The sequence below is a fragment of the Triticum urartu genome, chromosome 2A (assembly GCF_056163025.1).
Source record: "Triticum urartu cultivar PI428250 chromosome 2A, HENAU_Tu73, whole genome shotgun sequence".
In the NCBI taxonomy this organism is placed as follows: domain Eukaryota; kingdom Viridiplantae; phylum Streptophyta; class Magnoliopsida; order Poales; family Poaceae; genus Triticum; species Triticum urartu.
In genome coordinates this window covers 634,146,889-634,172,863 of record NC_141874.1, presented here as the reverse complement: position 1 = coordinate 634,172,863, position 25,975 = coordinate 634,146,889, and the positions used below count along the sequence as shown (strand labels likewise).

Sequence of the window (25,975 nt, the reverse complement as noted above, 5' to 3'; positions counted from 1 at the left end):
CATGGGAGATTTTAATTTTTTGAGACATTGTGGGGAGAAAAATAAGAAAATGCATTAGAATCATTCCTTTGACTTATTCAATGATATTATAAATTCTTATTAGTGGGGGCAAGTATACTTGGCCTAATAAGCTTTCTCACCCACCCTGGAAAAGCTCCCATGTCTAGTTGTTGGGAAGATAATTTCCCTATGGTTATTGTTAGGAAATTGGTCAGTAAATCTCACAAGACAACCACCTTTAACTGTCTTTTTGGTGATGATGATAGACAACCACAAGTGCCACTATCTTGACCCCTGGGTGATCTTATAAGCTCCATGCTGACTTGCTAGGGCGAAAGAGTGAGCATGGCGCCTCAAATGACACACTCAATAAGGTAGCGACGTCCGTGAGCATCGCCATTGAAGCCCATAAAACATGTACAGTTGATTTCTTTTTTGTTAATAATATCATATAAAATATTTATAAAATTTTGTTCATGTTGAAAATAAATAAATGTCACATATAACAATTAATATGTATTTTGAATAAATTGTTCATGCATTTTTAAAATATAGTTGTACATGAAAAGGTTATGATCATGTATTGCGAAAAAAATGCTCATGTATTTTATCCAAAAAAATTAGATGTGAATAAATTGTTCATGTGTTGTAAGAAAAATGTTCGTGCACATAAAAATGATTTTTTTGTATGTAATAAAAACAACCTATTTTATAAAAAGTTCTTTTCTATAAAAACAAGTGTTCATATAACTCAGAAAAGATGTTCAATACCTAAGAAAAGAATGTTCACATGACTAAAACGCGCACATATGTATCTCATAAAAAATGTTGGATTTTTACCCGAGAATACAGAAAAATGAGAGAGCAACTAGTTAACGAGCGCTCCTTCAGGAGCCTCGCAACGATCAGCGCCACTTGATGCGCACTCAGCCAGTCGCACTCAGCCACTCTGGGCGCTTTCTTCGGATTTTTTTTTATTTTTCCGCACGCGTTTTTGGCTTTTTAAACGGGTTTTTTCGGGGGGTTTTGACGTTTTGCTTTTTCATCAGTCTTCCTTAGCTTTTCGATCAAAAAAACGCGAGAGTCACGGTTTTGCTTCCACGAGAGGCACGGTTGTGATTTCATGAGAGGTACGGGCGTGCCTCTTTCAGAAAGGAAAAAAACCGTGCTTCCGGTTCGGTTTTTTTATCTTGTTTTTTTATGAAAAAAAGTTCATTAAAACCTATCAGCATGGGATCTAGTTTTGAAGATCTCGACGCGAGAAATCCAACGATGAAAGCGGTTTGAGATTTGAACGCACGGTTTAAGAGATAAAACATTTTGAATAAACGGATCTATGAAAAAAAAAGAAAACTTCCAAGTTGCGCACGCCACTTGTCGTAACCTAAGAAGGTTGGAGTGATCTTTGAAAAAATGAAACGAATAACAAAGAGGAATAACAAAGAGTAGAAAGGGAAAGAAACTGCACTACCGGGCCTGGCCCATGTGGGCGAGTTTTAATCTCGCAACGATGTATGGGCTTGATGGGTTTCATCCTGGATGAGTTCGCGCTTGACTTTAAACTGAAGTTTCTCTTTCTTGCCTAACATTTTTCGTCAGACAGTTGCAGGCTGCGTACTTTGCAAATCTCAGCGCAGAGATCACGGCTCAGGGTGGCGATTTAGGTGCTGGGGATATGTTTATCAGTGGTTGTGGCAGCCTAAGAAAGAAAGCGAGTGAAAAACACCACTCTTTCCTTCTCCATAAGAAAAGTTTTTCTTCTTCCGTCGGCGCTACCGCCAGTTCACCCCAGCCTCTACGCCGTGGAGGTGCACAGGATCTCGCTCCTCCTTCCCCCATCCTCCCTGACGGCGGGAGGGACCCCATTCTTGTTCTCGTTATGTTCATCGTCTTCGTTAGGGTTGTGTGACGGCGGCGATGTGCCTTAGTAGGAATGCTCCCACGTTCTATCATTGTCCGGATAATGCGTCTAGTATCGTCGGCATGTGAAGGTGTGTCTCCATTGGATCCCATGGGATTCGGTCGGTACTGGTCTTCGGTGGATCTATTTGAATCCAGTCTTCAATCGTCTTCTTTTGGATGTTTACAGATTTGATCTTTCTAATCTACGACTTTCTTTATTCATCGGCGATGATTACTACTCTGGTGCATTGGTTCTGTGGGATCTTAGCACGATGACTTACCGGCTGTCTGCTACAATAAGATTTCGATTTACGAAAGGGTTGCTTGGATTTATTAAAAGTTTGCTTGGATTTACTTGCCTGACTCCGGTAAAGGAGGGGAGATGACGGCGGGGCGCCTTCGACTTGCTCCAGTGATTGTAGTCGTCGCTAGGTGGTCCACGAACAAGATTATAATTTTTATTACTTCTTTTGAAAAACAACTTGAAAATTTATTAATTAGAAATAATTGTTACATCGTCTATCAAGAGAGTTACAAGATTTTTCATGGGCTCCTCTATCCAATCATTAGACATGAAACCTTTTGCTAATCTAGCAAGCTCATGAGCTACTTTATTCACTTCCCTGTTACAATGTTCAAAACTGGTTTGAGAAAAATCACAAGCCATAAAAAAACAATCCTCAAAAATTGCAGCAGCCGCTCCCGCAGACAGTCCTCCGTTCTTCACTGTGTCAATGACCTTCATATTGTCAGAATTGATGATTAGACGATTGCAGCTCGTCTTTTGTACCAACATTAAACCAAATCTGAGTGCTACCGCCTCTGCTGTGAGGGCATCCGCATAGTACTGAATCCTCTAGTTACCACCTATTATGAAGTTTCCTTTGTCATCTCTGATAACAGCACCTACTGTGCCTCTTAGCTGATCAAGATCAAAAGAAGCATCCACATTCAATTTAACGAAACCCCTAGGAGGTCTGCACCATCCTTCATTCTTTCTCTTTGCTTTAGGAGAGTGGGCATTTACATAGTTCGATGTTATAGCCCGAATCCCCATCGAGGTTTGGGACGCCTCTTGAGACTTACCCTCATGGACTAGTTTCCGGCTATTCCACCATAAATACCAAGCAGCTATAGCAATAAGTTCCCCTGCATTCCGGGAGCCCAAGATGGGTAGTTCATGATCAGACATAAGGAGTAGGAATTCAAGGACTGCCTCTCCTGCACGATCAACGACGCAGGCATTTTTACCACTTCATACAACCCTAACTATTCCCACACTTCTTTTGCCTTCTGGCACAGAAATAATATATGTTTCGTGTCCTCTGGCCCATCCAAACATGCTGGGCATATTAGCTGAGTTTTTATATGTCCGTTGGCCAATGTAACACGACATGGTAGAGTCTCGTGAAGCGTCTGCCAAACAAGAAATTTAACCTTCGCTGGACAAGCTAATTTCCAGATTTTACCTAAATAGGATTGACCTTACCCATGCCATTCGAGTATTCCAACTTCCTCCCATGTTGCTTATTCCATTCCTCCACATAAGCTGATCGTACAGTGAATAAACCGTTTGTTGTATAGCTCCACGCAATAAAGTCCGACATATTATGCATAGGGATCTGGATCACTAGGACTCTACGGGCATCAATTGGCCACAGAGTTTGTCTCACCAAATCTTCACCCCAGCCATTAGTGACTGGGTTAATAAGATCATAAACTTTCGTCAATAGATTCCCCCTTCTTGGTGTAATAATTTTCCTGTCCGCACAATTTGGGATCCATGCATCTCTCCATATGTCAATATTTTCTCTTGTTCCCATTCTCCATATATAGCCATTCTCGAGAGAGTCCACTCCCGCCATAATGCTTTGCCAAGTAAAGGAAGAGCTCTTCTTTAATACCGCGTTCATCAAATCACCTTTGGGGAAATACTCGGCTCTTAGGATTGTTGCACATAATGATTCAGGATTATCCATGAGACGCCATGCTTGCTTCGCTGATAAAGCCAGGTTAAAGCAATGTATATCACGAAAACCCATTCCTCCTTGTTCTTTTGGAACACACATTTTCCACCATGCCATCCAGTGCATCCTTTTCTGATTGTCCTTATCACTCCACCAAAATTGCGATATCGCGTCTATAATTCCTTTGCAAATCTTTTTAAGAATTTTAATTATGAACATTGCATATGTTGGGATAGCTTGAACAACAGACTTAAGCAAAATTTCCTTTCCACCGGCCGATAACAACTTTTCTTTCCATCCACTAATCTTCATATAATACGACCAATCAAGAACTGAAAACAATCACTTTTGTCCATGCCCGCATTGGCAGGTAATTCCAAATATTTATCATTAAGTGCCTCAGTCATAATATTTAGAATTGTACAGATTTGCGCTTTGTCCTTCACTTTTATATTGGGACTAAAAAATATGCTGGATTTTTCGACACTCACCATCTTCCCGGAGGTGGCACAGTAAGAGTCCAGAACCGCTCTAAGGACCTCTGCATTCATTGCATTTGCTCGCATGAGGATCAATGAATCATTCGCAAATAATAGATTGGAAACTGAGGGAGCTTCCCTACTAACCTTTATGCCGGAGATATTTCCTCTTTCCTCCGCATTTGCTAAAAGGGCAGTCAGGCCCTCCGTACATAACAAGAATAAGTAGGATGAGAGGGGATCCCCCTGCCTTAGCCCTCTAGTGGGTTTGAAGTTATCAGTCTCCTTTGCATTAACCCGAATCTTGTACTTCACCGAGGACACATATTGCATAATCAAATTCACCAAGTTTTCCTTGAAGCCCAGCTTCACCAAAATTGCTTTTAAAAAAGACCATTCCACTCGGTCATAAGCTTTGTGCATGTCCAACTTGATTGCACACAGCCCCTCCCTCCCCGTTTTTTTTCTATTTTATTGTGTGGAAACACTCATATGCTATCAAAATATTGTCTATGATTTTTATTACCTTTGTTGTTCTTTGTACTATCATGATTGAAAATGAATAGATTGTGAGTTTCTCGAATAAAAAAAGAAGTCAGGAAAAAAAGTAGGAAGTCATGAACGAATACCAAGTTTGGTTTCCTCGGAAAAAAAATTGGTTCCCCGGAAGAACAGACCTGGATCGGCAAGATCAGACCCCAGATTCTGTCAGCTGGAGAAGAAAGAGGAGGCGAATCGCGCGCAGCCGTGCAGGCGCGTCTCCCGCGGGGGCGGGACAGGGATGTCTCTGAGGCGCCAATTGTTGAGACGACGCGCGAAAGGTCCCGGTACACATCTCCGGCTGTACCTGTACCTGTACCCCCGACGTGCCCGCAGATCGCTCTAGTACCAGCGTTTCTCTCTGCCCCGCGCGCCCCGTGTCGTGGTGGTCGTGCCAACCACGTACGGCGTCTCCGGCCCGACTGACCCGCAACGCCGAGTGCGGGGTACGGCGCGGCGCTTCCCGAGCACGCACGCACCCCGGCCGGCCCCGACGCCCCGCTCCCTCGCATACGTCAGTACGCACCGCACGGGACATTTCGCCTGCAGGTTCGTTGGCCGACGGAGACAATTCAGCGGGGATGGACGCTCATCATCAGCGTGCAAGCAAAACAATGAGACATTCCTACTGGACTACTCGTACTACTACTAGTATAGTATTCTCTCTTCCGTTAGCATGATTGATCCGTTTGAGCGGGCGGGTATCGTATCAAACTGCAAGCGTGCCTGCCACCTGCCCCTGCTGACCTCTGCATGATTTTATCCGCCACGGCAACTGTGGCTGGGCATAGAAGATCGCACGGAGGGACCGGCGGTGAATGCGGTGTGGGCGTGCTGTTTTTTCTAAAAGACGCAGCAGCAGCAGCAAAGCACCGGAGCAAGAACACACGGGCCGTGTGCGCCTGGCTCGACCGCCGCGAAGTGCGGGCTCTGTCTGCAATACCGTTGGTATTTCAGTAGTACTCCATGTGTAAACTAATATAAGAATGTTTAGATCACTATTTTAATATTCTAAACGCTCTTATGTTAACTTAGGAAGGGAGTATTTGTTTACAGGCAAATTGTGCTTCACCAAGTTCAAAAGCAAAACAAGAATTCGCGCTTTGGCACCCAGGTACTGTATCTCGAATCTGGCTGAACCAGGCGGCCGTCAACATCGTCGCAGGCTGCAAACTAGCGGCTGTTTGGGTACATCTGTCGACCGGTTCAAAATTTCCATGCGAATTGATAACAAAATCAGCTTCCGGCCGTTGATCGTTGGACTGGTCACAGTCTTACTGTTTGTACCGTTTGGAGTCCTCTTTCTATGCACTGACTTCATTTTTCAAAAAAAAGGCCAAAGACCATATATTAAGGATCGCATGTCCTTATTAAAACAACATTACATAAATCATCTTCCTGCATCCATCAGTGATGTGCCATGAGCAAATCGTCTCCAGGCCTCTATCTCAACAGAGCAAACTAGTTGAAACTGAAGAATTGTAGAAGTCGCAATCAGGAAGTCATCAATGCAGACCAAAAGACTCCTATGGCCACGATCTGCGTAGCAAATCATCATCGCGGAGAAAAAACCCGCCGTAGACGGCTTGTAGAACACCCGAGGTCCGACCAAACGATGTCGGGGAACACAAATCTCACACACTCCCTGACAAAGCCAAGGCTGGTCAACCTTCGTCGGTCGAAACTGAAGCCGGAGGACCAAGACGCACAAGCACATTGTTCGTAGGACAACGGCATCGAGATAAAACCGCAGATGAATAAAGGCATATCCGGATAACTAAATTTGTGGACACAGCATCCTCCACATGCCTCTCGATGATGCGAAAAGCACCATCGTAACAAGGACGACGCGAAAAGACATTATTCCACACTCACAGGGACGTCATCATCTCGCCACCGTCAATCGAAGCCATAACCTAAATTTATTGCCAACCCTATCACCATCCGACCAAAGCCTTGGGGTCCCCGCCCCTCCCGTCACGGGAGAAACAGACGAAGGGCGAGGGGACCCTCGGTCCGCTCTGTCTCCTAGGTTACGAGTAGATTGGGGAAGAAAACGGTAAGTCCATTTTATACACTGACTTCAATACACTAACTGTTGGATTATAATGTGGAGAAATATTTGTTTTATTGTTGTAAAAATCAAGCGTTAGTAGTTCACAAGATTCATCAGTAGGACAAATAGTCTGACAACACGTGTCATGTGCGAAAACTGCCCGAGATAAATAGATTTGTTTTGTCTTATTTGTACAAAAGATAAAGTTATTTTTTTTGCTCTTTTAGAAGATATAATTTCATTTTGCTAGTTTCCAATCAGTAACCATTTTTTAGAACTACACGATTTGAACCACCGTAAGTAATCATGTCAAAGCTAGGGAGTGGAAAATAAAACAAGAAACATCTCATGATCATCTATGTTTCATAGAAAAACAAATAAATGAATAAATTGCCTTTTTTGTGCGGCAAAAGATAGTCATGTTTGTATGTTTTTTCTTCATATTTTATGGAAGACATAAAATAAATAACCATTTTTAATACCAGTGCAAGGACCATTTTAAGCGATTTTGGAGAGCTCCGGACTTTACTTAGGCGATTTCATAGTTTATGATTCTTTTTTTTTCTGCGATTCAAGTCAGAATCACACGATGATTAATTGATTAATACTCTTTTTTCTATAATGTAAAACGGGCTAGAGTGTGGGAAGACGCTCTTGCAGTTGTCTTGTAGTATTAGTTTAGAAGGCGGCGAGTGGGGTCCCATTATGCAACAATTTCTATCGAGTCTACTGGAAACATCCTATGCCAAATACTACACACGATACTCCATTTCCTTGTTTATAGAAAAAACTCCTACAAAAATGACAATCCTACCATGCATCTGGAATTCTGGACAATAATTGTCAGTAGCAAACATCAGTGTCGCCAGCGAGCTTCCAGTTGGTTGGTTGATTCTAAACAAAGGATCTGCTGATCCCCGCGTGTAAAAGTATTTCACCTTTATTAAGCTGATTATAAGCTACTAATAATTTAGCCGGAGAGAGCCCGAATACAGCTCGAGCGTAGCATCAAGTGAGCCAAGGGGTCAACTTCTAATCGCGCCATCATCATCTCGACTCCTTGAACCCACAGACCCTCCATTCTTTCTTGCATATAAAACTTGCCGCCAACTCCTAATCCTCCCCTCCAACAACCAGATTGCAATAATAGGCGGCCAATATTTGTCCATATTTATTTAAACGAAATAATAAAACAAGAAACACGCATAGATTAAAAACCCTCGGGATAAAACCACCACAGAGGCTCCAAACAAACACCGGGTCTCCAGTCGTCGTCTCCTCGGGAAGCCAACCAGCAAACGATTGTGTTTGCACCGAGCAGGCCAGCAGCCAAGAAGCGGGGCGGTGCGGGCGTGGGTTCATCGATCGAGGCCATGTCGAACCCCGACGTGGAGGCCGCCGGCCCGGCGAGGGCGGCGACGACGGGGATCAAGCCGCCGCCGGGGAGGTACTACGCGGGCGGCGACGGGCAGCAGCACGCCCCGCCGGTGGCGCCCTTCTACTACGGCCAGGAGGCGGAGCGCGAGCGGCAGCACCACACGTGGCTGGTGCCGCTGGTGGTGCTGGCCAACGTGGCCATGTTCGTCGTGGTCATGTACTACAACGACTGCCCCCGCAACGGCAGGGGCGCCGACTGCCTCGGCGGCGGCTTCCTCCGCCGCTTCTCCTTCCAGCCGCTCAAGGAGAACCCCCTCTTCGGGCCCTCCTCCGCCACGTAAGCGCACAGATATCTTCTCTCTTCCCCACCGGCTCAAATCTTTCGATTCTCTTGCTTGCTTGTACTCATCGTGGATCGGATCATGGGCATGGCGCTGCATGCAGGCTGGGGAAGTACGGCGGGCTGGACCGGTACAAGGTGATGCACGGGGGGCAGGGGTGGCGGCTGGAGACGAGCACCTGGCTGCACGCCGGCCTCATCCACCTCGGCGCCAACATGATCAGCCTCATCTTCGTCGGCGTCCGCCTGGAGCAGCAGTTCGGATTCTGTAAGCGCCCGGCCCGACCGACGACTCCGTCTAGAACGGCGACGAGGTCTTGCTTACAGCGTGCGCACGCTGTGTTGCTTTGTTTTGTCTTGTTTTGACCGGGCTTCGCCGCGCTCGTCGCGTCGTGCAGGGAAGGTCGGCCTGGTCTACCTCTTCTCGGGGCTGGGCGGGAGCGTGCTCTCGGTGCTCTTCATCAGGAACGGCGTCTCCGTCGGCGCCTCCGGCGCGCTCTTCGGCCTCCTCGGGGCCATGCTGTCGGAGCTCATCACCAACTGGACCATCTACACCAACAGGGTACGCGCGCATCCCCCCTCGTCTCTGCCACTACTGTATTTTGCTTCGGTCCATGTCGACACCTTCTGACATCCGAATGTAAACACCGTCTGCAGCTGGCGGCCATGGCGAACCTGATCATCATCGCCGCCATCAACCTGGCGCTGGGGATACTGCCCCACGTCGACAACTTCGCGCACATCGGCGGGTTCCTCACCGGCTTCCTCCTCGGCTTCGTGCTGCTGATCCAGCCCCGGTTCGGGTGGCTGGAGCAGCCCTTCGGCGGCAAGACAAAGTCCAAGTACACGGCCTGCCAGATCGTCCTCCTGGTCGTCGCCCTCCTCCTAGCCATTGCAGGGTAAGCGCCGGTGCAAGATACAAAGTCTTCATTCAGATTCTACAAAATGAATATGCGTCATGTGTGGTAGTTAATCTGGAGCCATGCTTGTTTGTACGCAGGCTTGCTGTAGGGTTGCTGATGGTGTTCCGCGGGGTGAACGGCAACGACCATTGCAGCTGGTGCCACTACCTTACCTGCGTCCCGACGTCGCACTGGAAGTGTGACAACTAATAAAAATAAGAGGACAACAGCTGTGGAGACAAACGTGCTGCCCATACAGATAATTGCTTCAGTTTGGCATTTTTTTTTTATACTTTTGCGCTGTATAGAACTTGCACCTTTTGCATTCCTTTGTTGTCCAAGAGGCGTTGATTAGCAATTCTGCTTGAATATGTTATTAAAGCTCTGTAATTCACTCTGGTTTGTTTGTGGCTAAGGCGTTTGTTCATTCTTTGGTTTTACATAGCCAGTCGCACTTGCAATGTTCAGAGTAGAATAGGTTATACTTGAAGAACCGAATCGTCTTTGCCATCGCTGAATGAGTTGGTGCGATCAATATGCGCTAGGCTGCTTGCACAAACATGAAATGGTATCGTTGGAATGCGATTGTGTTAAGACTTCAGTCATCTTCTACGCAACTAGAATGGTTTATATTGCAAGATCGAACATGGATGCAGTAACCACAAGTGGAACAAACCATACACACTTTTCACAAAGGGGCAATCATCCTATAACAAATATCAATCCGGAATTTGATTCCAAATGGAAGAGGTGTAAGGGCCACAAAACACATAGAAAGAATCACAGACTCGCAGCAAGCAGTACCTAACTCGTTACTAAAGATCCAACGATGTTGTAGAAAATAAAGCTATTTCCGCCTCAATCTGATATCAGTGCTAATCCCTCCAACCCATCCCCAAAAGACTCAAAATCAGGGGAAGGGTTATACAGGGGTACAACTAACCTATCCCGATGTTAATGGTAGCTTCCAAAATGTTTTCGTCGCTACAAGTATTTTCTCAGCACTGCTTGATTCAGGCTCACTGTCGTGTACCTGAGTAGTCCACCGAATCGACCGAGCTACCTGTACAGCCTTGTTGATCACATCTGGGGAGTCTCGTATGACAGCAGTTCCTTCTGGACGCAATATGCGGTCCATCTCCAACATAACATCAAACAGGTCACATCTGCCACAAGTAGAAATGCGGTCAGTTATCAGGTAGCTCTTTTAGTTCGTATCGTCCATTTAGTAGATGGTGCTTATCCCATCAAATAAATGTTAAAAACTTGCATAAAGTATTTGCTTGGACTCTACCACGGCGGTTATCATCTGGGTTAAACATATACAATTACCAAGTAACACCAGTTGTGAGCAATTCTTGTGGTTTCATCCCTATATATAGATTCAACAAGCAACGGCCGTCTAATCATTCATTTATATCATGCTTGGATATTTATATTCCTGTTTCAAAGTGGCTGTAGATGAACTGATAATGTCTGGGTGCTACTTGGTTTGCACTGAAATTATACATAGTATTTCAAGAATAAATTAGATTAGTCTAAAATTGCAGAAAAACTAGAACAGGTTAGTAATACTAGACTATCTCAAGTCCAGTCGGTCTACCTGTTCTTTCCGGACTTTGGGTCGCTTATCAAAGAATTGATTCCATCAGCATGAATCAGATCATAGGTTCGAGGATATGTTGAGAAAGGCTCACACCTGGAACCAAAGTAATACAATCAATTTCAGAATTACAACAAGCAAGAACATTGATTATTAGTCTATTCATGTAAATGGCTTGATCCATTAACTTACTAGGTGAAATGGTCATCATATAAAACTTGATATTCAAATAAGACTAAAGAGTTAGTGCGGTAACTGGTAAGCGAACAAATCTTGCACAAGGCACAAACATAGAGGTCATATAATGTTATTTTTCAGCAGCCATATATTTTGGGATCTAGTAGAAGAGATCAAGTTTTAAATGTAAAATTATATATCAACAATACCCAGTAATCAATCAGAATGAATGCTAGAGCAGGCAGCAGGCCCGAGCAATTCCCCAGCATCAGATGAGAACTTGCTGACAAATATATGGATAGCTTGGAAAAGGTGGATGAACAACCTATAAATTTGATTTTCTAGTGTGCGCAAAACTACAACAAGCAAGGAAAAAGAAGCACATGAGCATGCAAGGCGCTGAAATTGTCCGTAATTTGTACTCCCTCCGTCCAAAATAAGTGTCTCAACTTTAGTACAAAGTTATAATAAAGTTGAGACACTTATTTTAGGGCGGAGGGAGTATGAGATAAACAAATTAAGTATTGCATACTTACCAATCATGATAAACTCCAATCAGGCCCCTGTCATATATTACGCCAAGTGTCAATGGTTTTTTAGCAGGAACAACATTCATAACCCACACAGGATCAGACGCTACAGCAGCCGCCAATCCTCCAAAGAATGCATTCATGTCCATGACATTACGTATGAGTGCAGTACCTAGCTTCACACCAAGTGATCTCTTGTAATATGACACTCTTTTGAACCACTTCAGTGTATCTGCTTCAAACAAGTTTACACCATCATCCATAAAGGAGGCCCTAGCAGAAGGTTTAGACAGCCTATTTGTCCACTTATCAATGGAACCAACGGCTATTTCTTCCGACAGAGAAACTTTGCTTATGCATTTCTTCAACTTGAAGTACCTGCAAACAGTAAAACCCTATAATCGATCAAACAGAAATATGCAAAATGCATTTCTGGCGTACTGAAAAGCTAGAAACACAATTTGCAAGGACACACAAGAAAACACAGAAAATTGTTACCATGCTTCATCTGGATCATCATCAGTACTACACAAATCAAGGCCAAATTCATTTTGGTTAGGAAGACATGCCGCCTGATTAGGTTTCTTCCAAATGGCCGTGTTGCCATCTACAGTAACCAAATTGTAACACAAAGTCTGTGCCATTGCTTGAAGTTCACCCCATTCCTTCTCCTGCTTCTTCCACTGCACAGGGGGTCCGGATATAATCAGATAACCTCCCGGTCTAAGTAGACGGTCAACTTCAATCAAATAACTGCCATCTGCCATTTTTTACATGTCAGAGAGAGGGAGGGCAGACGTGCATGTTGAATGCAGAAGAAAACATTACTTACTGTAGGCAGTAAAAGGTATCAAACATCGAGAGCAATGGACGAAATCAAATGACTGTGCTGGAAATGGAAGACGGCGTGTGCCCAACATCAAAAGAAATGCAGGAATTCCTCTCTCGAGCGCAAATTGTATTTGCGACTTATGTGAATCTCTTGGGGCGAAGGAAAGTGCCGTGATATTCTCTTTGAGCAGAAACCCACCAAAGCTAGCAACCTACAAAGGATGGAAAAAAGTTGTAGCCATTTTACTTGGAAAACAAAACATAGAAGCTCCATATTAAAGAAAAAAATATTACCCCACAACCCATATCAAGACCTGTCCTCAGGAGACCACTTCTTAGTGGAACATACTTGGTAAGCTTTTCAATATATTGTTCGGCACCATCAGGAAACATAGTTCCGCCACCAGGAAAAAGGAAGTATGAGCCTTCCTGCTTCATCCACCCTTGATGACCTTTTCTTTCAGCAATCTTGCCATAAGGCATGTTATCATGCCATATCTGCATAGAGAACAATAAACAAGCGGTAAATCTCGGTGTAAGAGGAATAGAAGTAATCTACATCCTGTCAAACACACGAAGTAAACCAATATACTATCTCTGTTTTGTTATTTCCAGTCCCAATGTACATTCCTCAGGTAAGGTCAACGTAACAAACCCATAGCTGAAGGTGCAAGAGCTAGACTTGAATTTTTTAAGTCCTTGGTCATGCTAGCTCAGACGCCATCAAAACTTGTGCCTAGTAGCTTGCTTAGTCTTATCTTATCCACCAGACCTGTTAGCTAAAAATGTGAGCGCATATTTCACCTCCTAATCCGAAAATCATATCCGTGAAAAATCATCCTAATCACTGGTATTTCCCAAACTCAGAACCAGTCTGGCATTCAAGACCTCTAGACATCATCCAGTAACTTTCACTCTAATAACTCCATCATTTCCAAAATGCATAGATTCAGATTTCAGAAAGTCATGCAAATATTAACCACTCAGAGCATGAGATGCAAAAGCTGGTCGTACACTAGCAAGCTAGTACATAACAAATCAAAGCAACAGTCCTACAGAAGCATTACTCTGCCAAGACACTAGATGACGCCTGCAATTGCAACGGTTAATCAGGGGTTAATTTTGAGCGGAACGGCCAGTGGCAACAGCACGAACCTTGTGGAGGCTCTCGGGCCAGGGCACGGGCACGCGGTAGCCGGGCGGCGGCGGGACGAGGCACGCGGGCGCCTCCCCCCGCGCGGGGCAGTGGCGCTCGCGGTAGTAGTTCATCTCGCGGCTGAGGCGGGAGCTTCGGCGGGGGTCCTCGCAGGGGAGGAGGTCCACCTCCGAGGCGGCACAGGGCGGCACCACCGCGGCAGCGAGGGTGTCCCCGCGGCGCGGCGTGAAGACGAGCGCGAGGAAGACGACCACGGCCACGAGGAACACCGCCCAGACGGCGTCGAGGAACGACCACTGCCACTGCGCGCCGCCGCCGCCGCTCCCGCGGCGGTGCGGCCGCAGGGAGCTGAGGAGGCCCATCGGGCGGTGGCCGCGGCGGGGGCCGCGAGGGCGTGTGGCGTGCTAGTTCGATCGGTCGATGGGATCAGGCCATGGGCGAGGGGGGTTTGGATTCCGAGCTTTAGTTGTTGGGCTTGTGCTTTGCGTATCGGCGTGCTCGTCTCGGTTCCGTCGCGGGACAAAGACAAAAGTAGGCGTGAGATGAGATCTGTGTGCGGGGAGAGATGAGTGGTGAGATTAGGCTTAATTGGAGCTCTGTTTTATTCGAAAACACCATACTTAGAGCATCTGATGCAAGAATAACTAATTTATACATCTTCGAGGCCCAAACACCATCTCCAACAGATGATAATTTACATCACCTCCCTCGCGTGAGTAACTATAACTCTTTTTGAGATTCCATACTAATGTACGAATGTATGTAGTCATATTTTAAAATATAAATCTATTCATTTACTCTGTACTTAGTCCATAATGAAATCTTTAAAAAAACTTATATTTAAAAACAGGGGAGTAAAATACAACACCTTAGCACCTCCATCTTTAGGTGATGTAAAACAACCGATCACGCGCGCACCACCCAAGTGCCTTCATTTTTGTTCCACCCCCCCTCCTGCGCACCACCCTTCGCCTGGGCCATAGTTGACTCCGATGACCCTCCGCCTCCTCCGCCGCAACCGCGTCGGTCTAACCCACGTTACTGGCGCGGCCGCCTTCCCCGATCCCTCCTCTGCCGCCATGCCACCGTCCTCAACCCGCCGCCCCGGCTTTGCCCCACCCAGGCCGGTCGTCGTGCCAGCTATGCCGCCATCGAAGAAACAACCGACCGCCAAAACCCCGCGGAGGAGGCATAAGCGGTCGGCGCGCGCAACCCAACAACAAACCCATGTCAGGCGGCCAAGAAGGCAAAGCTGGTCGCGACTGCGTCGACTAATTCGCCGATGCCGGTGGCCGTGGTGACCGCATCCGGTCAAGGAACCCTTCCTCCACCTCCGCCGCCAGCCATGGAGGAAGACGCGGTCACGCCCACGGCCACTGTCTCCAACGTGCTCGACGAAATGTCCCAAAGGTAAATAAAATATTTTTCCTTTGGTTGTAGAAATATTGCCCTTTCGTGTTGAAATGCAATTGTCCAGTGGCTGTACAAATGCTGTATAGTGGTTGTGCCGGTTGTACACAATTTTTACATCTTCAATACGCATCATCTATTGGAGTTAGACTTTTACATCATCAATATATATCATCTGTTGGAGTTGCCTCTTTTTTAGAGATGTAAAATGCATTTCTTGGTGATGTAAACTATACAACACCTTGTTTTACATTTCCAAATTTGCATCATCTATTGGAGGGAATCGGATTCGCGGACTTAGCCACAGCAAGTCCCCGCTGACTTTGCCGCGGGATCAAGAATTGAAGGCTGAGATTCGCCAAATCTCTGTTCCGGAACACTGTTCACGCAAATAACTGTTGACCATATTGTAGCATACGATCTGCGCCGACGCTTTTTAATCTGACAGACGAGATTGGGCAAATGTAGTGGTATTGTAGCTTAGCTACCTTTGCCACGGCAAGTCGGCGAATCTGAATCGCTATTGGAGATGCTCTTAGCAACTCCAATAGCTTCTGTAAAAATCTTTGCGTGAAATGACTTTTATGGGATGACAGTATAATTTAGAGGAAGTTTTACACCTATTTTTCTCGGTTCCCGTAAAAGATCTTCATGTATTTTTCACTATTTTCTGTTAAACGAAGATGAGGTCCGCAAGTTAATGACACGGTGTTGAGAAGCATGTCGAGGGCAGCCGGAACGGGGAAGGCACGTCAGCGCACAGGCGGTGTGGCGACGTGGCCTTTGCAGCAGTGTGATGTGAAGATGATAGACACAAATGATTCTCACAACTCCCCTCCACCTCCCATGTCTATCGGGGGTTACTCACGGACGAAAGGGGAATATTCAACAAACAGAGAGATTAAATAAAGAAAAGTCATATGAGAGTTGCAAACTCTAGGCTCACGAGTTGGAATTGCTCTTTTCAAGGTGACGATGAAGATGAATGAAGGGCGGTGTCATACGGAGATTATTTGAATAGATCTAAGTGAACTCCTTCTCTTCAAAATCTCTCTCTCCTAAGATCTGATGGAGATGTGCGGTGTTCTCCTCTGTCCTTCTCCTTCAGTCGCCTATACAAAGTGGCTTTGTATAGATGAGATGGAGGCAACAACAGGTACTAGCGCTTGTGCTCGTACCAGACGTCTTCTCCTCTCGTGCGCCTGTTGCAAATGTTCAAATGAGAGAAGTTTTCCCTCGCTACCCCAATTGATTGTATTTTGTCCCATTTGCTTTTAAAAATAATTAGACATGTCCAACAAGTAAAGGGATAAGGTTTCTTTAATTTTGAAAGGTTATCATTAGTTAAAAGGCAAACCACTGTACTCGCGGAGCAGCGGCCGTTTAAGAAGTTGCTCATCTCCCTCTCCTAAGAGCATCTTCAACAGGCGCCGAACGCACCGCGCGCAAAAAACTAATTTATCACGCGCCCATCGCCTGGTTTGACGCGGCGCGCAGCGCTGGCTCCAGCAGCCGCGCTAAAATGCAGCGTGCGCGCCGCTCCAGCAGCGCGCAAAAATACAGCGCGCGCGACTCGCCGGTGCATTGCATATGCCATTTTAAACACAAAATGAAGTTGATGAAACATTCAAAATGCAATGAACATGACATATAAAATTTCACACAAACAAGTTGATGAAAAAAAGTTCATGCCCACAAGTTCAAAATCATATCCACAAGTTCATCCAACCAAGTTCAAAAGGCAAATCAAGTTCAATACACAAATGAAAGACACACCATTCCTTGTCCTCGTCTTCGTCCTCGTCTTGATCTTCGGAAGATGATTCTTCCGCCTCCGAAGATGAATCTTCCTCCCCTCCTCATCGCGCACTGCATCACGTGAAGCTTTGAAGGTGTTGGCAAGATATTCAACGACATCTTCATGGGAATGTGTGCGAGGAGGCACATCGAAAGACATTCCGCCCATGACGGTCGGAGGTGCACCCATGCCTCCCATGAGAGAAGGAAAACTCATGCCTCCCATGGTGGCCATAGCGTCGGGGGGTGCTCCAAAGCCAGTCATGCCTCCCATTGCACCGCCCACGGTACCTCCGAAGCCACTCATGCCACCCATGGCGCCGATGCCACCGCCACCCATGACGCCGAGGCCACCGCCATCCATTGGGTCGAGGCCACCGCCATCCATTGGGTCGAGGCCACCGCCACCCATTGCGCGAATCATGGCTCTTTTTTGGATCAAGACTTCTTCGCGGGGCGTTGGAGGCGGAGAAGACAGCGTGCAGCGCGAGCGCTCGAGTGTGCTGCGCGCGGAAGCGGGCGCCGCAAATACACCGCGCGAGATAGCGATTCCTGCCGCGCGCCCAACTCCTTATACCACGCCCGCGGTTATTGCGCGCCCGCTGGAGCCACCCGCCAGGTTGCGCGCGTGCTAAACTGAGTATATTTGCGGCGCGACGCCTGTTTAGCGCGCCTGTTGGAGATGCTCTAAGGGCCATCATTGTACCCGCGGAGCAACGACTGTTCAAGAAGTTGCTCCATCTCCCTCACACAAATTTAATCGGATGGCTAGAAATAATTAAGGTGATGTGGAAGTACGCATGAAATTTAGTAGCAGGGTCTAGCTATTTTTTTGAACATCAGTACAGACACAATCGCTCATATAGACGTGTATACACTCACCCCTATGAACGCACACATGCACACCCTACCCCTATGAGAATGTGCATCGCCGAAAATTCTAAAATAAATTCAAAAATAAATGCGAGCACCAGGATTTGAACCCTGATGGGCTGGGGATACCACAGTCCCTCTAACCATCCAACCACAGGTTGGTGCACGTGTCTAGCTATTTAGATATTTAACATGGATACATAAGTTCAGCTTTTTTAAAGAATACTACGTAAGTTCAAAAGGAAAAAACCTTTTTTTTTGTTATTCAAAAGGAAAAACCTAACAGAAATACACTAGTCTGTTAACATGTATTTGTACAGTGTATGTAGTGCGCATAACGCATCCTAGATTATAGGATCTGAACCAACTTCCTCGGACCTGCGTGCCCACTTTATGGGGTATATATTTGTATCACTGATGTATGTGGAATCAATCAATTAAGAGAGCAAGTTTACTCTCTAATTTGGTATCCGTAGTCTCCAGTGCGCCGCCATGTCGGAGCAGCACTCTTCTTTGTCCTCCGCGGCGATCCTCTCCTCCACCTCATCGCCCTTTCTCTCCTCCGCGGCTCCCTCCTCGGCCACCTCTGGTACATGCACCTCTCCCCCGCTCATCTTCGGCACCTTCTCGGCAAACCCTAGCGCCACTGCTCCTGCCTCCTCCTAGTTCGCCCCCCTCTTTAACTCCACTGTGCCGCCACCGCCGCCACCGGCCCCTCCGGCCAAACATCCTATCCTCAACGTAGACATCACCAACCACATCAAATTCCTTCTCAACCCCGCCTAGCACAATTACCACAAGTGGAAATCATTCTTCCTTATGGTCCTTATCCGTTATGGCGTCCAGTACCTGATCGAGCACCCGCCTCCACCCAATGCCGACCGCCATTATCTTGAGCTCGACACCCATGTCGCCCTCGCCACGTATGCCACTCTCACCAATCAGCTCGTTGACCATGTGATCGGCGCCACCACCACTTTCGATCTCTAGACTCGGATCCGGGATTACTTCCTCGCCAATCGTGCGGCTCAGTACATGATGCTTAATCGCCAATATCGCAACCTCAAACAGGGCGATCTCTCTGTCGATGAATATGCGTGCTGCATGAAGCTGCTCACCGCGGGTCTCGCCGACATCGACCATGCGGTCTCCAAGGTGGATCTCACCATGCAGTTCCTCCACGGCATCGACGGCCGTCTCGACACCATCCGGGTCGTGCTGGGGGACACGGTTCCCTTGCCCCGTTCGAAACCGTCTTCTCGCGCCTGAAGCTCGCAGAGGAGAACCTTGCTCAGCGCACCGCCGAGGCCCCGACCACTGTCCTCGCCGTTCACAGGCTCGGTGGCCCGTCTGGCGCCTCCGGATCCAACAGCAGCGGGGGCTCCACTCCCCGCTCGGGCGATCGGGCGGATCTCTCTCAGGACCGCGGCAATGATCGTGCTCCTGGGCACGACTACAACCCCCGCGGTGATGGTGGTGTTCGCGGTGGTGACCGCGGACGCGGACGCGGCCGTGGCCGTGGACGCGACGGACAGCAAGGTCGTGGCGGCTCGTCCTCCGCGTTGTTCAACTATTACATGGGGTTCTTCGCTCCGTACAACATGGCCATCCCTCCACCATGCCCTGGCTGACGAACGCATCCGGTGTCCTCGGTCCTCGTCTGGGGTCTCATACTCAGGCGTACCCGATGCAGTACTCGCCATACGCACCGCCCTCTCCGTACCAGCAGCCATCATGGGATCACATGGCTCTCCTTCACGCCGCCTACAATAACCAGGGCTTCAACAACACTGCCCCCTCCAACGAGTGGTACCTCGACAGTGGCGCCTCCAACCACGTCACCGGCAACCCTGGTAACCTCAACCATTCGCATTCTTCTTTACAACGTAAATTCTCTAGCATTGTAGTAGGCAATGGCCATCATCTCCCTATTCATGCCACCGGTTCCACCTCGCTCCCTCCCCACAATTTCCAACTACGCAACGTTCTTTTCTCTCCCTCCGTCACCACTAGCCTCATCTCCGTTCGCCAGTTTACCAAAGATAATTTTGTTCCATCGAATTTTACCCATTTGGCTTTCTTGTGAAGGATCTTCGCACACGGAGGGTAATCCTGATCTCCGCTAGCTCCGGCGACCTCTACCCATTCTTCGGCAACAACACGACGCGGTGCACTGCTCTCTCTGCTACAACCTCTGACGGTGATGTGTGGCACCGTCGCCTCGGCCACCCAAGCAATCAATCTTTCCACTCCATTTCTAGTACTTTTCCCTTCCCATGTAATAAGCCATACAATGGCCCTTGTATTGCATGTGAACTGGGGCACCAACCTAGACTACCCTTCTCCTCCTCTACTAGCCGCACTTATGCGCCATTTGAGCTTATTCACTGTGATTTATGGACCTCGCCGGTTGTGAGTTTTTCCGGCTATGAATATTATTTGGTTGTCCTCGACGATTACTCTCACTTCTCTTGGTCTTTTCCCTTACGACGCAAATCGGACACGTCCACCACTTTACAACGTTTCTTTGCTCATGCGCGCACCCAATACAACGTGGTCATCAAATCCATCCAATGTGACAATGGTGGTGAGTTCATAAACTCAACCCTACGCTCCTTCTTGTCCATCCACGGCGTCTCCTACCGTTTTTCGTGTCCTCACACCTCCCCTCAAAATGGCATGGCCGAACGCCTCATCCGCACCACAAATGACGTTGTGCGTACACTCCTTTTTCAAGCCAAACTTACTCCACCGTTTTGGGTTGAGACTCTCCACACAGCTACATACCTTCTCAATCGTCGACCCTCACGTGCCGTTCATGGCCATACGCCTTACTTTCGTCTACACGGCGTTCATCCCTCTTACGATCACCTTCGGGTATTTGGGTGTCTCTGCTTCCCAAATTTATACGCCACCTCTCCTCACAAACTAGCCCCTCGATCTACCAGGTGCGTTTTCCTAGGGTACCCACTTGAGCACAAAGGCTACCGCTGCTACGACTTAGATTCACGCCGCGCCATAGTCTCTCGCCACATCGTTTTTGATGAATCAAATTTTCCGTATGTGTCTCCCACACCGTCGCCCACCCAGCCTGTTGCCACAAACGATCCTACCAACCGTATCCAGCTGCAGCTGCACCGTCCCGATCCCGATGCACCACCTGGGTCCACCCGCTCGTGCGCATCTGCACCCACCTGCGCTCCGCCCATCCCGTCACCCCACCCATCGGCGCACCAGTCGTCCCGCTCCACGCGTTCCACTCCCACACGCTCCGCCAGCCCGCCCGAATCATCCTCGTCTTCCGGGCCGTCCCCACCCGCGGGATCACCACGCACTCCCTCTGATTCGTTTCCCCGCGGGCCCAGTCAATCTGCCTCGGATCACGCATCCACCTCGTCCGCTGCCCCCTGACCGAATCTACTCTGGATCCCGTGCCCCCACCCGGTCCCAGCGACTCCGCCTCCACCTACCAGACTCCGCCACGTCGCCCTCCCCATGCAATATCGATTCAGCCTCCTGTTAACGCGCACAAAATGCGCACCCGTGCCAAATCGGGTTTTTGCCAGCCCAAGCGACCTTTTCTCACTACCAACACGGAGTCCACTATCTCACCCATCCCAGCTACCTATCACTCGGCGCTCAAAGACCCAAATTGGCTACATGCAATGCAAGATGAATTTACTGCTTTAATCAAGAATTCGACTCGGTCTTTGGTTCCCAAACCTGTAGGTGTTAATGTGGTCACTCGCAAGTGGATATATCGTCGCAAATTCAACCCTGATGGCTCCTTGGCACGGTACAAAACTCGGTGGGTCGTTCGCGTATTCACTCAAAAGGAAGGCGTGGACTATGATGAGACATTCAGTCTGGTGGTGAAAGCGGCCACGATCCGTGTAGTCCTCAGCATTGCCACCTCATGCTCTTGGCTGATCCATCAACTCGATGTCAAGAACGCATTTCTTTATGGAGAGCTCAAGGAGACTGTCTACTGTGCCCAACCATCCGGCTTCCTCGACCACTCTCACCCGGATCATGTTTGTCTCCTTGGTAAGTCTCTTTATGGCTTGAAACAAGCCCCCCGTACGTGTGATACGTCTCCAACGTATCTATAATTTTTTGCTCCATGCTATATTATCTACTGTTTTGGACTATATTGGGCTTTATTATCCACTTTTATATTATTTTTGGGACTAACCTATTAACCGGAGGCCCAACCCAGAATTGTTGTTTTTTGCCTGTTTTAGGGTTTCGAAGGAAAGGAATATCAAACGGAGTCCAAACGGAATGAAACCTTCGGGAACGTGATTTTCTCACCGAATACAACTCAGGAGACTTGGACCCTACGTCAAGCCAATTAACAGGAGGCCACGAGGTAGGGGGGCGCGCCTGCCTCCCCAGGCGCGCCCTCCACCCTCGCGGGCCTCTTGTTGCTCCACCGACGTACTTCTTCCTCCTATATATATCCATGTACCCCTAAACGATCAGATACAGAGCCAAAAACCTAATTCCACCGCCGCAACTTTCTGTATCCACGAGATCCCATCTTGGGGCCTGTTCCGGAGCTCCGCCGGAGGGGGCATCGATCACGGAGGGCTTCTACATCATCATCCAAGCCCCTCCGATGAAGTGTGAGTAGTTTACTTCAGACCTACGGGTCCATAGTTAGTATCTAGATGGCTTATTCTCTCTTTTTGGATCTCAATACAATGTTCTCCCCCTCTCTCGTGGAGATCTATTCGATGTAATCTTCTTTTTGCGGTGTGTTTGTTGAGACCGATGAATTGTGGGTTTATGATCAAGTCTATCTATGAATAATATTTGAATCTTCTCTGAATTCTTTTATGTATGATTGGTTATCTTTGCAAGTCTCTTCGAATTATTAGTTTGGTTTGGCCTACTAGATTGGTTGTTCTTGCCATGGGAGAAGTGCTTAGCTTTGGGTTCGATCTTGCGGTGTCCTTTCCCAGTGACAGAAGGGGCAGCAAGGCACGTATTGTATCGTTGCCATCGAGGATAACAAGATGGGGTTTTATCATATTGCATGAAACTATCCCTCTACATCATGTCATCTTGCTTAAGGCATTACTCTATTTTTAACTTAATACTCTAGATGCATGCTGGATAGCGGTCGATGAGTGGAGTAATAGTAGTAGATGCAGGCAGGAGTCGGTCTACTTATCTCGGACGTGATGCCTATATACATGATCATACCTAGATATTCTCATAACTATGCTCAGTTCTGTCAATTTCTCAACATTAATTTGTTCACCCACCATAGAATACTTATGCTCTTGAGAGAAGCCACCAGTGAAACCTATGGCCCCCGGGTCTCTTTCTCATCATATTAATCTCCATCACTTTATTATTGCTTTGCTTTGCCTTTTACTTTTCACTTTGCATCTCTATACCAAAAATACCAAAAATATTATTTATCATCTCTATCAGATCTCACTTTCGTAAGTGACCGTGAAGGGATTGACAACCCCAAAGCGCGTTGGTTGCTGTCGGTGTCAAAACCGGCGGATCTCGGGTAGGGGGTCCCGAACTGTGCGTCTAAGGCGGATGGTAACAGGAGGCAGGGGACACGATGTTTTACCCAGGTTCGGGCCCTCTTGATGGAGGTAAAACCCTACGTCCTGCTTGATTGTTCTTGATGATATGAGTAGTACAAGAGTAGATCTACCACGAGATCAGAGAGGCTAAACCCTAGAAGTTAGCCTATGGTATGATTGTATGATTTCCTATGGACTAAACCCTCCGGTTTATATAGACACCGGAGGGGGCTAGGGTTACACAGAGTCGGTTACAAGGAAGGAGACCTACATATCCGTATTGCCAAGCTTGCCTTCCACGCCAAGGAGAGTTCCATCCGGACACGGGACGAAGTCTTCAATCTTGTATCTTCATAGTCCAACAGTCCGGCCAAAGGATATAATCTGGCTGTCCAGATACCCCCTAATCCAGGACTCCCTCAGTAGCCCCTGAACCAGGCTTCAATGACGATGAGTCAGGCGCGTAGATTGTCTTCGGCATTGCAAGGCGGGTTCCTCCCCCGAATACTTCATAGAAGATTTTGAACACGAGGACCGTGTCCAGTTCTGTAAAACAAGTTCCACATACCACCGTAGAGAGAATAATATTTCCACAAATCTAATCTGCTGACGTACCCCGTAGCGTGACATCACACCACAGCCAGGTCTTTATTCGAATCGTTTTTCATAACCTATCTCAGCGTGTTTCGCGAGGCGGCTTCCTTGGCACGTCTTGTCGAAGCAGAGATCGTGTCCCCTTATTACGGGATTCCCATCAATATAGACGTGGGTAACCCAACCACGCCATCAATTACGGCGCTTGGGGGATAAGCGAGTTTTACCAGGCTGGTGGGAGCGCATAGTTTCGTCCACCCTTATAAAGGGATAAGGTTTCACCTTTTTCTACCCACGCCTTCTTCCTCCTTGCTCATCCATTCTCGCACACTCGAGCTCCAGCGCCCAAGTCCACATCCTTCTCCTCAACTCTCTCCAAACATGTCCGGAGCGGGAGGCAAGTGGATGGTCTCCTCCGTCACGAAGGGACACATAAAAAAACTACGTGGGGCTGGATACTTAGCCGCGGATATCGCGCACCGGCTGCCAGCCGCGGGGCAGATCGTCCCTACCCCGGAACCTCACGAAAGGGTGGTTTTCCTCCCCCACTTCGTTCGGGGACTGGGGTTTCCCCTCCATCCATTCGTCTGCGGCCTTATGTTCTATTATGGGCTGGACTTTCATGATCTGGCCCCGAATTTCATCCTCAACATCTCGGCCTTCATCATCGTGTGTGAGGCTTTCCTCCGCATCCGGCCCCACTTCGGCCTGTGGCTGAAGACCTTCAATATCAAGCCGAAGGTAGTAGGCGGCCAACAAGCGGAATGCGGCGGAGCCATGGTGGGCAAAATGCCCAGGGTTATGTGGCTCGAGGGCTCCTTCATGGAGACCATAAAGGGGTGGCAATCGAGGTGGTTCTACACCACCGAGCCACGCGACACCAACTGGGTGGCAGCCCCCGAGTTTCGATCCGGAATCCCCACGCGGCTCACTTCCTGGAAGGAGAAGGGCCTGTCCTGGGGTTCATCGGTGGAGTTGGACGGACTCCAGAAGTGTATCCCAAACATGATAAGCAAGAAACTTAAGCTTGTCAACATAGTCCAGGTCATGCTCTTCCGCAGGATCCTCCCGTGTCAACAACGGGCTTTCAACTTATGGGAGTTCGACCTGGCCCAGCACCAGACTCTACGCGAGCTCTTCAACACGACGCATAAGGACGTCTGGAAGGTGCTGTTCAAGGGCGCCGAGGTCCCTCCTCCTCTTACCGAGGACCGCGGGCTAAGCGCGAAGCGCCCTGTGAATCCGGTAAGTTCTGTACATCTGGTAGGGTATTTATTTCCCACAGCTTAACCATGTGCTGGGTCTGAGCTCCCATGCCTTTGACAGGACTGGGTGGAGACACCGAAGCAGATTAGCTGCCCGGCCCCTCTGCCCGAAGACCCTGCAGACGCTCTCCTGACGGAGATGCGGACTCCGGCTCCTTATGAGGTGCCGAAGAAGACCAAGAAGAAGGCCAAGGGAACCCGAAAGAGTTCCTGGTGCCAGGTGCTATCGGACTCATCGTTCGATAACTCCGAGACGCACTCCTTCCGTGAAAACGAGGAGGAGGAAGATGAAGACTCTCCCCCTCCAGCCGGGGGAGACAAGAAAAGGAAGGCCGACCCAACCGGGTAAGCCGAAGGATCCAAGAAGGGAAGGACTCTCCTTCCAGACTGTTCCACCACCGCCACCGACGGCGAAGACGAGTGGTTACTCAGGGCCAAGCCCCTGGTGAAGTCGTAAGTATTCGGATACCGGAGTAACTGATGACCCACAAGTATAGGGGATCTATCGTAGTCCTTTAGATAAGTAAGAGTGTCGAACCCAACGAGGAGCAGAAGGAAATGATAAGCGGTTTTCAACAAGGTATTCTCTGCAAGTACCGAAATAAGTGGTAACAGATAGTTTTG

General features: G+C 48.0%; 2 protein-coding genes across 2 annotated transcripts; one reads left to right on the top strand and one right to left on the bottom strand.

Annotated features, from left to right (window-relative positions):
* Positions 1 to 8,182: 8,182 nt before the first annotated feature.
* Positions 8,183 to 10,003, top strand: LOC125539319 (RHOMBOID-like protein 2). The gene is made up of 5 exons (XM_048702747.2): positions 8,183 to 8,658; positions 8,766 to 8,929; positions 9,060 to 9,223; positions 9,319 to 9,560; positions 9,662 to 10,003. The coding sequence occupies exons 1-5, from the start codon at positions 8,318 to 8,320 to the stop codon at positions 9,771 to 9,773; spliced, it is 1,023 nt and encodes a 340-aa protein (XP_048558704.2). The 5' UTR covers positions 8,183 to 8,317; the 3' UTR covers positions 9,774 to 10,003.
* Positions 10,004 to 10,232: 229 nt separating this feature from the next.
* Positions 10,233 to 14,407, bottom strand: QUA3 (S-adenosyl-L-methionine-dependent methyltransferases superfamily protein). Its single transcript, XM_048702746.2, has 7 exons — positions 13,860 to 14,407; positions 12,999 to 13,202; positions 12,706 to 12,916; positions 12,372 to 12,633; positions 11,880 to 12,251; positions 11,167 to 11,262; positions 10,233 to 10,729 (listed from the first exon to the last, which is right to left on the bottom strand). Exons 1-7 carry the CDS (start codon positions 14,220 to 14,222, stop codon positions 10,507 to 10,509), a joined length of 1,731 nt encoding a protein of 576 aa, XP_048558703.2. The 5' UTR covers positions 14,223 to 14,407; the 3' UTR covers positions 10,233 to 10,506.
* Positions 14,408 to 25,975: the final 11,568 nt, after the last annotated feature.

Bases quoted from the DNA above. Each gene is read 5' to 3' on its own strand.
- QUA3 (XM_048702746.2), bottom strand. From the start codon at position 14,222: ATGGGCCTCCTCAGCTCCCTGCGGCCGCACCGCCGCGGGAGCGGCGGC. The intron at 12,917-12,998 runs GTAATATTTTTT...CATCCTTTGTAG, and splicing joins GTCTTGATATGGGTTGTGGG to GTTGCTAGCTTTGGTGGGTT. The intron at 11,263-11,879 runs GTAAGTATGCAA...CTTTGGTTCCAG, and splicing joins ATTGGAGTTTATCATGATTG to GTGTGAGCCTTTCTCAACAT.
- LOC125539319 (XM_048702747.2), top strand. From the start codon at position 8,318: ATGTCGAACCCCGACGTGGAGGCCGCCGGCCCGGCGAGGGCGGCGACG. The intron at 8,930-9,059 runs GTAAGCGCCCGG...CGCGTCGTGCAG, and splicing joins GGAGCAGCAGTTCGGATTCT to GGAAGGTCGGCCTGGTCTAC. The intron at 9,224-9,318 runs GTACGCGCGCAT...CACCGTCTGCAG, and splicing joins GGACCATCTACACCAACAGG to CTGGCGGCCATGGCGAACCT.